Genomic DNA, 14,116 nt, shown 5'->3' on the forward strand with positions numbered 1-14,116 from the left:
TCCACTATCGATCCGCTGTCGCTTGTTGCTAGCAATCATGATAATACTTTAAATGCCCTTTAGTTTTTTAGAGCTGTTAGTATCATTCTTAATCATTCTGTAAAGATTTCGGACATGTTGAGTACTACTGACTTTATAGCACGTACGTAGATAATTAAATATTTTCACATTATACCATCAGCCTTAGCGATATGTAAAATTGTTTATTTTTTTATATATTTTCCCTAAGGTAGAGATCCTTAAATTAAATTAAATTGTTAAACTGAAACATGAGTATGAATAATTTTTCACCGAACAAAAAAGGCAGTGTTTCATTTGAATTCTAGCAGTAAATTACATTTGTATGTATTCGCCTTCATCATCCTAGGTCTAAGAAAAATTATTTGTTCCTTCCCATGAGAAGTGTTCAGATTTTTTTGTAAAAGGTTCCCTTTATCTGGGTTTTGGGACTGTTTTCACTGTAAGATGTGGGAGATCTGGGAAATATGATCGATGTAGAAGAATGTCCTGCTCAAGCTCTTATAGGCCTTTACACCCGTTACAATGTGCAGTCTAGCACCGCTGTGGCGAAGTGCGCTTTTTTCTCGTGCGTCGGATCTTTTCTCTTAGATAGCCCGTTAGTCACTTTAGTTCGATGCACTTCACTAGATGATCCTTGCGGACCGTCTCGTTCGTCTCAAACATTTCACACTGTGTAAATTGAATCGTAACCCTTTTGGATGAAAATTTGCCTTAGTTTAAGATTTAACTGCATTTCCTGAAGTTAAAAATTCCTATCTCTGCTTTATATTGAAATAGAAATACCTTTTCCCGACATCTCTAACAATGCTGTACAAGAAGCGTCATTGTGGCTGAGCGTTGCCTGTTGCTAAATGTCATGTCGAAAGTCGTGCTTGCTTGCACGCTTTACCCATTTAATGGCACAAGCAGGCTTTTTATTTCAGGTAAGATGACATACATGTAAAATTCCTGACAATAGTTTAACGTTTGCAACTATCTTCTCTGCTAATTAACCAGCCATTTGCCATTCGAGGTCAATGAGGTCGCCCGTGGTGCAATTTATCCTCCAAGTTCAAGACTTGATGCAAATTCTCGTTATATACAGCAAAAATATCCCTAACTGCTTCAGCAAATATTAAAAATAGCAGTTGTCGAAAATACACTTCTCGTTTCATATTAAGTTTCTATTTTTGGAGCTTGAAATAACTGTAAATTTCACTCATTGCCCACTGAAATTACAACACTAGTTTCTAATGGTATATAGAAGTGAACAAGGAGCGAAGAGCTAAAAGAAAAGGGAAATATTGAAAAAAAAGGCATCTCTTGTCTTTCAACATAATGAAATCTCTGCAAATACAAATATACGATAAGGTGTTTGATCTTTTCTAATTTAATTCCCGCCGTACTGTTCATTTGTTGTATCCATTATATTCAAAGCTGCCGCCAACTACATGTTTGTTTTCCGGCTGGGTCTGTCGTCTGCACTTTAGTTGTCATGCACTTATCACTGGTTGCAAATATTGAAAAATTATCGATTTAAACTTACTGGTATGTACGTATTAGATAAGTATTTGGCTAGAGGGTCACAACAATCTCAGGTATAATTTGCAAATTTAAATTGTGGTACAGTTTTGCCTAACGTCGATAGTTCTCGCGACACAAAGATTCAGGTATGGACATCATACGTACTCCTATCCAAACAATGAACTTGTAATTGCGAACTTGTAAGTCGATTATTATGGGAAACGGGTACAAGGTGCTATTGACGAACGACAGAACATCTCCATTAGAATCTAATACGGGGCTCACGTAGAGCGCCATCGTACTGTGGCTAAATCGATGTCAACATACAGAGAAACTGCAACAGTTGCCCTATGTAAATGTTCTTCTCCAATAACAAACGTCTGGATGACCAAAAAATAGATTTTTAAATGGCGTAAAATAAATCATAAATAATATGTCGTCCCGTTTACTTCATCATTCGCAGAAATTAAAAGTCGGTGCCTAAACTTTTCATTCACCTCTCCATATATATTTTATGTGATCCTATTAGATGGTAATAATAAATATTAAAACAACTGTACAAAGTCATATTTGTCACATCATGGAAATTTTAATGCGTTCAACTATACATTTTACTAAAGTACGTTCTGACAAATATGTATTCACATACGGTTAACCCATAGATAAGTTTTCGATCGTATTCTGAATCATTGTCCTGGGTGTGAGAAATTTAGCGCTAAATTTCGCTGGAATTAGTTTTCTGTGTTAATTTTACATATTTACTAGTGCGTTCTTGCAGTGGGCTGCACATTGCAAAAATGTCCTCCACAAGTCGCGAAGGAGCCGTTTCCGGCGAACCTGTAGTTCAGCCATCGGTAGTGTACGAAATCGAACAGGGCCCGGGATCAAAACCCAAAAATGGCCGTCCGCCTTTTCCCTGGTGGTGTGATCTTTTTGGACCTTATGAGGTAATAGAAAAAGGGAGCACCACTAATAGAAACGGGCATGAGACTGACGTGGTGGCCTTCGCTGATACTATCATCAGGGGAATCGGTGCATTTACGCTTGTCTCGGTTTTTGATCACGGAGGCGGTCGCTTCATGTCACAATGCTTGTGGGGCGCTCGAGCGGCCTATATTAAACAGCTCCCACATCCCTGTCCAGTTCGACTAGAACACCATCGAGACGGAACTGTCATTACCAGGTTCGTGTTTGCTAAACATGATCGGCAAGTGTACTTATAACGTTGTAGACGCTCAAATACTAATAATATTCAGAACCCCAAACACGAAATGTCTCTCATACACAGGCTTTACTCAGAAATTCCATTGCCCCCAAAAATTTAACTTACTTAGACCAGGTTTTTATGGCTGATTTGAACGGTGTTGGAAATTTCCCAAAAGAAACTTTTTTTGTCATAAACTAGTTAACAATGCGGAAAAATATCCCCATTTAATCAAACTTCAAGGGACTTTCTACTTAACAACATTTAGTCATGCAATAAACGTCATGTTGAGCAATGAACGGTTCTAATCATTAGTTCATATTTCACGACATTTCATTTACTAGAACCTAGAATGTTAGACATTAAGCAGCTGTAGATTGGAGATCTCAGATTAACGCACAAACATGCTAATATACTGTTATTCAATAGTATATATTCGAAATTTTAATTTTAGCGAAGTTTTATAAAATTTGAAGATATTTCTCAAGAGCGTTCACAGTTCTAATCATAGCCAAAATCGCTAGCAGATTTGGCTGAAATGGCACAGTTCTTATCAGGCTTAAACGAGAGATTTTCTAATGGATTTGTTACTGGTTTACGCCGAAAATATTTTGAAAACTTGGTTTAGGAAATCCACATTTCCGTTCATAATTACTCATTAAGACAGCCTAAACTAAACATTATACGTTTCAAATTGGACGACTATAACAGTTGTAGTTCTAAAAAAATTTGAGATTGATTATTTTTCTTTTTTTGAGTTTAGACAAGGTATCCATAATCACGGGCCTGAACCGGAAGCACCGAGTCCGCTTTCAGGGCGCATGCCACCTCTGCCAGAAGTCGTGCCTACTTTCGAAGAGGTCTATGCCACTATACAACCTTTCAAAAAGCAGTTTAGACGAGAGTTTAAAACTTACGTAACTGTGCTCGATGAAGATACAAACCAGTTTGTTCAGTGAGTACTGCGCACATTGGTATAAAGTTCATCTGAGTCAGAAATCTTAATTGAAATTTTAGAAAAACATTAATGACCAGTAGTTGCTATTTACGTAGGTTAAGAGTCCATCAAGAATAATGAGCAAAAATGTGTTTGCAGAATGCCGATCACAACCGAAAACATCCGCAAGGTTTTTGATTCCCACCAGCAGGTTATGGTAGATGGTAAACTCCGTAAGTATGTGCTTCCGTACATCCGAAGTTAGCCTTAAATTATTATCATATCTTGGAGAGTCCTTGGTTGAACACACATGGTGCTGATTAACGTAATTGTTCTTCATGGACATGTTTTTGTGACTGCTTATTTGTAGGTTATTGCTGTCCGGTAGATGACTGCGGCTCGCAAATGCTAGGTAAATGGAACCTATTCAGTCATATGCAACTTCACCATCTACCTGAAGGTCAACGCATGTAAGTGATTGTCGTATGCAGACAACAACTGTACTTAAACGTACAGTTTTTGTCTGCATAGAAGTGTCTTAAACGGGTGTCAAAGTATATTTTGCGGTCATACAAATTGGGTTCCAAAAAGGCTTGCTCTAAATATTTCTAGGCTCACAGCGCCAGAGTTATATAATAGAAATAGCTTAATAAGAAGCTAAATTAACTATCAAGGGAAAAATATATTTTGTCTTGCCTTTGCAGCGTACCTAAACACGTGAAAACAACTTCTAAAATATCCGGGTTATCAATTGTCTGTCCCATCTGCAAAGAGAACTTCAAGTGGCGTCGCAAGTGCCTTCAGCACATTATCGATCATCATCATGTGCCCCTCAGTGTTTCCGAGTAGGTTGTTTTTTTCCATTCTTTTAAGTTAGATTTTTTTAAGTTTCTCAAATTCAGAAAATTACAGACGTTTCATTTCGGTCACAATGATGGTTTACCTTTAGTGTTTTGTTTTCGTGCAATATAATTGCCAGTTCTTGGCCATACAGGGTGGTGAGGACTTCAAGCTAACATCACTATAATTATTTTTTTTTATCTACAGACATGAGTTTGCATCTGCGGATGACTTTTGGAAGTGGAAAGTCCGTACAGAAACCGAAGAAATGTCAACGTTTTCTCGTCATAAACAGTCGAAACTTCATGAAATCGAGGGAATCTACCAGTGTTTTTTGGGGAGACGTGCTGCCTTTGAACGTAAGGTAAACGAAGTTACTTGCACGTAAAATTGACGAACTATACGAAATTAATTTAGCTAGACCCGTGCTTCTTTCCAATGTCTTTGGTCTAGCCTACTCCTTATTATTACACGTTCATGTCGAATATACAAACAGAGTTTCACATTGTACGAAAAGCATTATATTAGTTATATAAGGTGAAGTCCATGATAAACTAAAAGGTTTCCGCTAACAAGGATACCTCTGTTTATCTTTCTAGTGTGAAGGTGAAGCAAAGCCTCGAAAAAAAGCTCGCTTATTGAATCATTTTTGCCCTGCGATAATGGATGTGAAACTTGTTGATGGACGTGATAATACCAGAGGTGGTAGCGGTCGAATCCATGTTAAATTCTATAGGACACACATTGGACACACGCCGTCCCCTCTTGATGTAAAGTATGTTGCAGCAGTTTCGGTCATTGATAGATTTAAGGAGAATGAAGTTCTTTAAATCTAGTTGCTGCGAAATATAATGACAGCTTTATAGTATATATCACTGTCTTTAAAAAAATTGTTCTGGTAAATCAGAGCTAGGTAAAACTATAATAGTGTATGCTAGGAATTATAGTGGCAGTAAGACGTATCAGAGTTAGGATGACAAAATAATTAAACATTTCGCGCAAAGTGAAATTGACGAGAAAAACCTACCTACTGAAACATCTTTCAGTTTGTATCACCTGAAAATGGGAGTCTTTAAATGTACATACCATTCAACGATTACCTCTGTTTGTGCAAGTTTAGGGTCGTTAATTCTAATCGGGCTAATTTGTTTTGTTGTACTACTTACTTTATATCCCATACCCGATATCGTATTTTATTAGAATGACCGAGGAAGATTCGCAGTGGCTACGAGAGCAACTGGAAGCTGGAAAGGATCCTCAAGACATTATGGCTGAGGTTGCTCGCAACTTTGACGGACGAGGTCCGCTTAGAAGGCTGCATGTTCTCGACCTCGGAGACATCGCTAGAACAGCATTTCGTTACGGATTGCGCAAGTACATGCCTGTGCATTTTTTTATTTATGATTAAAGCCAACAAATTTTGTTAAAGAAAGGCAATATTGATCCAGTTGCTTTGATTCTCAATTTAACATCGTCTCGTATGTTTTTATTGGCAGCCCGGAAATCAGGCGCGCCTATGAGTGGTGGCGAACAGTGGATTTCAGTCGCGATTTGAATTTGGCACGGCGAAGGCTCGTCGAGGTAATCCGAGCCAAACTTAATAGGGAGGAACATCCTGTAGTAAAGAAAACTGAAAAGCATCAATGGGCTGAATCGCGTATCAAACAGGTAAATTACTTACTGGACCAATATTGAAGGCAAATTAATTGACTGTGTTTCATATAGGTGTATGAAGGGTGGGCTTTTATTGCTCATAAAATGTTTATTTATCACACAAAGCATCAAGTATTTACTTCAAAACGGCTTTTTTGCCAAACGGTGGGTGTTTTGACGTTACTCAAAGGCAAACGTCGTGTGTTCGAACGGTACCATAATTTCCTTACAAGAACAGCCAGATACTTGCTGCTTTTATATTCGGTAGGTCAATACCAAACGAACATGGGAAAAGAGGGGGCACCGGTTGCAGATATTCAAATCGTTGCGTCATTATGTGAGTATTTCATATAATATGATTCGGGTCGTCTACACCTCCACCTTCTGGCAATTTCTTTTGCGGATAGGCTAATACAGTGCTACTCTAATTAATGCTAAGATGTAAAGTGCTTTCTGATGTTTCCGCTTTGCTCAACTTTCGGTAGGTGTTAGAGCTAAATGGAGTTTGTCATGTTCGAGAAGGGGATGAGGTTCACGTTGTCTATCCACGCAAGTCTAATCACTCGAGCTGCGAGGAGACATGTGTTTCCTGTGACGTTTGTGTTCATAGGTATAGTATTTGCTGCTTACGATTCTATTGTCCTCTAAAACATCTTCTGTTTTATGTTGTGGGCTCCACGCGAGTGAATTGGTATACCCGAGTATTAGTAAACACCACAATGCCTTTTGTAGATAGTACTAGTGGATGCTAATACTGCATAATTTTGGCTATTATTTTCCATTTCGACAAACAGATATGGTTGCACATGCGTGTCACATGTTATTGACGGACAGATGTGTCAGCATATTCACGCGGTTGCGCTTCGTAAAGGCCCGCCCGGAGTTATGTTTGTCTCCGAGCGACCAATAGATTCTGAAGAAAAGTTCAACCCCGAGCGTGAGATACGCGCATTGGGGCGAATCAATTACAATCAACGCGTACAAGATATACTTTTGACCCTAGTGCCTCGGATGATCCAAGCATTGCAGGTAAGGACCTAGTTCGTTTTGAGAATTGCTTCAAAGTTTTTGGTTTGAGAAAATTTGGTCATGCATGAAATGCTGATGACTCACCTTTCAGGGCGACCACTTCGTAGATCTAGAAAGAGTGGCCCAGCTAATTGAGAATGCCACTGAGGTGTTAGAAGCAACTGGTCCTGTACCTAATATTCATGTTGAAGAAAATGTTCCTAAACCACTACCGCTTGACGAGTTCCGAGGTTTTGTAAGTAAGATAAGATCAGCGGCCGAAGATCACGATGGTATAGCAGATATTGCCGTTGAGGGTGACCTCATTAATAAGGAAGTTCAAGTGAACCCTGCTGATATTGAGAAGGAGTATGCAGATCTAGAAGAGGAAGAAACCTACTTCGAACGGCTAATGTTGTCTGTGAACAAAAGAAACAAAAAGACTAAACGCACTCCTAAAGCTGTGTTTAAAGCACAGAGGAACACGAACAAAAAGCGAAAGCCCACTAAAGCGCAAACTAAATCACCTTTAAAAGCTCCACTTAATTCTATAACTAAGAGAAGACCAGGCCGGCCTAAAAAGACGAATCTCCCTGCAGAACAATCATCAGAAAAAATCGTATCAGCACCAAATCGACGTAGCAATCGTATATCTGAAAAACGTGCTTTAGCTTTAAAAAATGCTATACCGCTAAGTTCGAAGCGGAGAAAAACAGTTGATTCAAGTGTCGCCAACGAAAATCTAAAAGACGCCGTAACTTTAAAACAAAACGGTTGTAGAACCATAAATTTGGCAGACGACACCATCGAAATTAAAGTGGAAACCGACACGATCGAGAAAACGCCGCAGATCGTCGTTTTGCCTTATCAAGACGGTGTAACACCAGCGAGACCATTAGCCGGCAAGGGCCGTGCTAGTAAAGCTGGCATTGACGAAACGCAAACAGTACATGAGTTTGTCATTACGCCGGCGACAAAGCGATCACGTACTCCTGGGGGCAGCAGAAATTCAGCTCACGTAGTGGAGCCATCCCTGGTTGAAACTGTTGTCGTCGAGGTCTCTCCTGCTGAGCCAGGCATTTCTACAACGTCATCGGAGCCTGCTGCCGTATCAAAATTACCGAGCTCTGGAAAATCTCAAAGCACGTTGGCGGTCCAGGGCTGTTTACATGACCACATATACCTGTAAACTTTTGCGAGATTTGCAGTAGCTTCCAAGAGCTAAGACTGCTGAGTTGTTTGTGATAGCAATGCCGAATAAGATACTTTATAGTGTATTACGAATACGTAGCGAAAGGACACTAACCGTTGTTGGCGTCTGAGATTAGGGGGCTGCCTAAAGTTATTAGTTGGCATTTATTCCGACTTATGACAACAGAAAGCTAAAAAATATGCGTTCTAAAATAACAGAGCTGACACAAAGTAAACGCTTGTTGTAAATTTAACTTAGAAACTACTAATCACTTAAAAGGAAACGGATACTTAAGTCCGGTGCCCTTTTTCGGTCTTTCTAAAGAATTCTTGTATTTTGGCGGTTTGCTGTATGGCTGTTGGATGATAGTTTTTCTGTATACATCTCTGAATGCGTCATTCTGAAAACTCCGTTCATATTATTCATTTCTTTTGGTTTTGATTCACATTTAACAATCAAAATGAGATACTTCTTTTTGGTATTGCGTATAGTTCGACCGCGCGAGAGTCTATGCTAAGAAATGCTATAACGGTATCGCAAAACACTATTATTCCGCGTATTAATTATGAGCTAACGTAATAATCCACTTCCTGAATGATAATGAAAAACACTAACACAATTATGTATATACAGCAATAAAATTAATAAATAGATTACAGTATTTGCCTACAATAAATAAACTATAGATAAAACTGTGTCATACATGACCAAGCAAGATATTTTTAATAAAAATAGTTGTAAATAAAAGCTATATTACACAACTTGTTTTGAGTTCGTCTGTTCTTGATCTTCTTTTAGATAACGTAAAAATAAAATTTTCTCACAATTAAAGAGATACTAATAAGCGCGTAATTTTGGAAGGTAATAGGTTTAGGTCAGATAAGACTAATCGGTATTGCATTTTTCCTCGTTAGATCTCACTCTTTTACCAAAAGGTGTCTATACTTATAAAACTCAAAAAAGCAGATCGTTGCGTCATTTGAACGCAGGATCAGTGTCACAGTAACAGTCACGTACGCCAGGTTCCCTTCTATCGCAGCTCAACTACGGTCTATAATGCTAGCACACTATCCTATCTAAAACATGCGTTACAATGATAGTAAAACTTCCCAGCGTTGCAGGAAAAGATCGATTGATAAAATTTCTGAGTAAAACTGTATATGGAGAGACTCCAAGTAATGTACAGACTTAGCCTCAAGGGGAATATCTTGGATATCTGATTGAGCGAACAGTCATTACTTATGTAATTTTGGAAATAGTACTTGGTCAAGTGATCAGATTTTTCGCGAATTTGTTCATACATATTTTCGTTTTTCATCTAAAGTCACCTAAAGTTTGATCAAGTCGAGACTTTTTTTACTAAGCCCATGTATTTCAATAAGTTAGCCTTGACACATGTAAAGCGATTGAGTTACTTTGTGCTTCGTAATCCAACATTACTCGAGCCAAATCGATTGTAGAAATCAAGAGTTGTGCATGTAATATCTCAGAATAATATAAGACACCGATGTTCACATTAACACAAATTCCGACTATTTATTTGCCTGTTCATGATCACCACTGCCAAGTTCCAACGAAAGGACAAAGCTTCAAATATTACGTGTTTTGCTAATGTTGTTAAGACGTGAAAATATACAAATATCTATACAATTGTACAGTTAAATACTGATGAAAGCTATGAGGAGTAAAATGAATCTTAACCGTAGTATATACTAAAAGATTTTCAAAGTTTATATTATCTATAACTAAATTAGCCTCATTCAGGCCATTAATTCCATCAGAAGATTTTTCTATTCATAACATCACGGTCGTAGTACCTTTAGTTTTGCTATTTGCTTTACTTGACTGAATTTTACGTGGCACTATCTTTGTTATTTTTTTTTGGAGAATTCGCCATGGACATTGTTTTCGCGCCCTTTCTCGAGGTTTGTGTATGTATCGCTGCTGATGATATTTTTCTACGTTGGCTTCCGCCAGCAGACAAGGTTATCTTAGTGCTGACATCGTAAACGCGATTATTACTAACCTGAACTTCTTTATTGTTCTGATCAATAGTCATGATACCGACTTGGCTAATTCTAAATCCTGCTACCGTGTCACTTTCACAGCGCACTTTATGGTCCCGAAAGAGATCCAAAGACTTCGTGGCGAAACCACAGTTGTAGCACGCGAACAAGGCCAACGCTACGTTTCCTATGACATGTTTTTCCCATATATGTTCCACTAACTCTTTGATTGATGACCAATTACGGGTGCAGAAGGCACAACAAAAGCTTTTTAAATCATAAAATTGCCTTTGCGGTTTCGACTGCGAACTCTGGCTTTCTTTAGAGTTGTCAGTTTTTAAGCAAAAGCGTTCTTTATGTAATTCTAGACTCTGTTGATATCTAGTCCTGAACGGGCAGCTTTCACATGCAAGTGATGGCGCAATATGGCTATACACGTGACGTAGCAATTCCGCTTGTGATGCAAACATTCGACAGCAGTGCTCGCACACCGCAAGTTCGTCTCCACCGTGTTTATTGTAGACGTGCGTCAACACATCCATTAGGGCTAGCTCCGCGTCGCACTGAATGCAGCGGATAGTGTCTAACCTTTCTTGCGTTGCCTCTATGATTTGCGCTGGATTTCTAAGGGGATGATAAGTACAGAAATGATCAACAATTGCTAGCGATACAATGTTCTGATCGCAGAAAGGACACGGTTCGACGGCCTGGTACGCCACAGGGTCCAAAGGTGCGGGTGAGCAGACCCGAATTTCGTTAGGAATCTTCTCACTGACTCGAGATGAAGCTTCATTTTTACAGTAAGCACCATTTTTGTTGGCGATGCTGTTGCCGCTTCTTTTATTTCCGCTTATTCTGAAAGCATAGTCGTGTAGCCTAAGATAGTCCGATCTCTGTTTACTGTCCAGTATCGGCGTCCGGTCTGCACTGCCGCTGCAGTCAGCCAAATGTGTTAGCCGCTCTTCCTTTGAGTTAAAATACACTAGACAACGATCACAACGGGGCTTGCTATGCACTGTATCCCCTTCGGATCCTCGTGTTTTTTTATTTCGGTGCAACAGCATATGAATTTGAAAATGGTACATTGACAAGAACTGCTTACCGCAAGTCCTACATTCGTAACGCTTGTCATTGTCATCGTTATGGGAACGAACATGTTTCGTCATGGCGGTCCAGTATCGCGAACGAAAGTCGCACTGGTGGCAGTTGTATTCCTTGCGCGTTGTCTGTTCTTTACCATCATTATTGCTCTCCATAACTGAGCTCTTATGGCTCTTCAGATGTCGTTTGTAGTCAAACTGGTATTGAAATTTGCGATCACAGCGATTGCAGGCAAAACGAAACTCCCCCGTATGTTTCCTACGATGCTCACACAGGTACTTCGCTGATTTTGTTGTAAAAGAACACTGTTCAAATTCACACTGGAACTGCCGGTCAGGATTATTATGCCGTTCGATATGTGACATAAGATTGGCTTTCCAGGTAAATCGTTTCGGACAAAGATGGCAGATGAAACGGCCCTCCTGCCGATGCTTCTGAGCATGACACCGTAGGTTCGTCCGAGATGAGAAGCCTTTCCCACAGTCGGAACAGAGAAAAGGTCGCTCATGAGTGTGTCTAGCTCGAACGTGATCTTCAAGGAATTTGCTGCATGAAGCGCCCGCGTATTCACAACCCTCGAAGGGGCATTGAAGACGCGCGGTCTCGTGAACTGCTCGAACGTGAGCGGCCAGTCGGGACGCCGCGGCGAACGCCTTCCCACAACGGTCGCACACGTGGTCACCCAGGCCATGCGCACGTTCCTCGTGCACTGCGCGCAGCCCTTGTTGGCTGAATCTGAAACGATAATCATAATAGACACGCTGTACTTCAACACAGAGGCTGATATAGACAGAGACACATGGTTGAAGCAGCAGCAAACACCAGCAATGATCCTACAACTAATATCAGTAGTAGGGAAAAGCAGAACAGTTTGATCATTAATTTGTTGCCGCTTGTGGCCCAATTTGGAAGCCTTAAAGAACCTGCCGGTCCCGCCATCTAAAAGTTTCCACTAAAATGATGAGCTCGGACCAGCGCTCCTTGACTGACAAAAATAAGCGGTACAAGTATTTACCAACGCCTTTACTATCGTATACAGATGTATTTGCTATTAAGAGTCATCGTCTAACTAAAAGGGTTTGCATCGCAATGAACATCAAAGACCCGTATACGTATACGTAGTACAAGTTTAACATTTCTCAAGTTTCGACCACAACAACGTAACAAGGCCGAAAGTTTGTCTAAAAATTTCGTAAACATAGAATGGATAGATTTTTTGTCTTGTTAGTATATCATTGAGACCTTAATAGATAGAAATTTTTTTGTTATTATTTGTTGTTGTTCGACCTCCTGAGTAAAGCCAAGTGCTCAGAGCAATGGCTGTTGAAGTTACATTAAAAACGCCGTATATTTGGTAAATAAAAATATATTTATTCCCATTCTTGTTATAGGGCATCGTAGCTACACACGGCTAGAAGAATGTCGTATATATATATACGGCACCCTTGTATATTTAATTAGCCTTGCCTAATTTATTAAATTACTACGACCATCACTGCTTTCGTTGAGCTGCTAACTGTAACTCAATGAAAGTTCGCTTTCAATTATGCACGAGACGTAACAGCATACAATTTATTCAATAAGGCTCTCGCTCTCGCCAAACCGGTTTTACAAACGCATTATATATATATATATATATAATGTCAAGTAAAGCGATATATATATACATATATATCGCTTTACTTGGCAGGTTTGCTCTGTCACTACCTTTTTAGCCACGACATCTTATTTATGCTGATTTTATTTTCTATTCTTCCCCACGTTAAGTTGGGTTAAAATCTTAATGGGTGTGCTATCACACACGGTGTTATTAATTCACTGTAAGCGCAGAAATGCCCAAAAAGGAAATGATTAATTAAATCAATAGCTTCACAGAAATACTTGAGAAGACGGTCCTTCTTTAGTTTTCGGCGCATTTAATCGTAGGCCAAAATCATTGTAAGTGTTATCACTTTCGAAATCCAGTGCGGATGCTAAAAGTGATTTTTACAACAGCTCACTTACATTCACTATAAATCTTGTATAGTATTTCAAGACATTTCTCAGCTCTAAGGAACTGACTCACATTAGCTTATATTCTATTCACCAAAATAAAAATGATAGATTGCAGCAGTCACTTCTGAACAACATTTTATAAAGACTGAACTTGAGTTCACCTTCTAATAGGTCATAACGGCGCATTAAAATTAAATTTAACTGATCAACCAACCAAACATATGGTGAAATCTATATGCCGCTCATTCTTGCTGCGCACATGCTGAACGTACTTTGACCTACAAAAAGAGCTTATTTGTGTATAGGTATCGTTGTTATAAATTCGAGTTTTATTATCACGACAAAATCACCAATACGACTTGATCACACCAGGCATCAGTCATCAATAATTGAGTCAACCTTGGCTTTTCGCACTATTAATTGTAGGCAAAAGAAAATACTTGTGAAGATATAACTATTATAGTCCTAAACTGCCAAACATGAAAAATGACCACACAGTGTAGTACAAGAAAAACACAAAACCAATCACACATTCACGTAAAGACAATACTTAAGAAATAATACAGGGCAAGCTTTAAAACTTACTGATTGACAGCTGTCGTTTGCGCAAGTCGGTAATAGGACAACCTACATAAAGTCAAATTTTTAGTAAAAAC

General features: G+C 39.2%; 2 protein-coding genes across 4 annotated transcripts in view; one reads left to right on the plus strand and one right to left on the minus strand.

Annotated features, from left to right (window-relative positions):
* LOC111243633 (uncharacterized) overlaps positions 1 to 14,116 on the minus strand; it is a 36,533-nt gene that overhangs the window by 8,730 nt on the left and 13,687 nt on the right. For 2 of the 3 annotated variants that reach the window (XM_086979876.1, XM_086979875.1), the window contains exon 5: positions 10,385 to 12,200. In XM_086979876.1, coding sequence (XP_086836002.1) covers positions 10,385 to 12,200 — 1,816 coding nt within the window. Of the gene's footprint in view, positions 1 to 9,868; positions 12,201 to 14,116 lie in introns of those variants that run through there. The other variant, XM_086979873.1, reaches the window with a different exon arrangement.
* On the plus strand, positions 1,491 to 9,111 carry LOC111246040 (uncharacterized). The gene is made up of 13 exons (XM_086979881.1): positions 1,491 to 1,548; positions 2,290 to 2,707; positions 3,492 to 3,683; positions 3,825 to 3,898; positions 4,036 to 4,135; positions 4,370 to 4,510; positions 4,713 to 4,869; positions 5,105 to 5,280; positions 5,706 to 5,879; positions 6,002 to 6,173; positions 6,644 to 6,768; positions 6,953 to 7,187; positions 7,279 to 9,111. Exons 2-13 carry the CDS (start codon positions 2,322 to 2,324, stop codon positions 8,353 to 8,355), a joined length of 3,009 nt encoding a protein of 1,002 aa, XP_086836007.1. The 5' UTR covers positions 1,491 to 1,548; positions 2,290 to 2,321; the 3' UTR covers positions 8,356 to 9,111.

Source organism: Varroa destructor, unplaced genomic scaffold (genome assembly GCF_002443255.2).
Source record: "Varroa destructor unplaced genomic scaffold, Vdes_3.0 BEIS01000002.1, whole genome shotgun sequence".
Lineage (NCBI taxonomy): Eukaryota > Metazoa > Arthropoda > Arachnida > Mesostigmata > Varroidae > Varroa > Varroa destructor.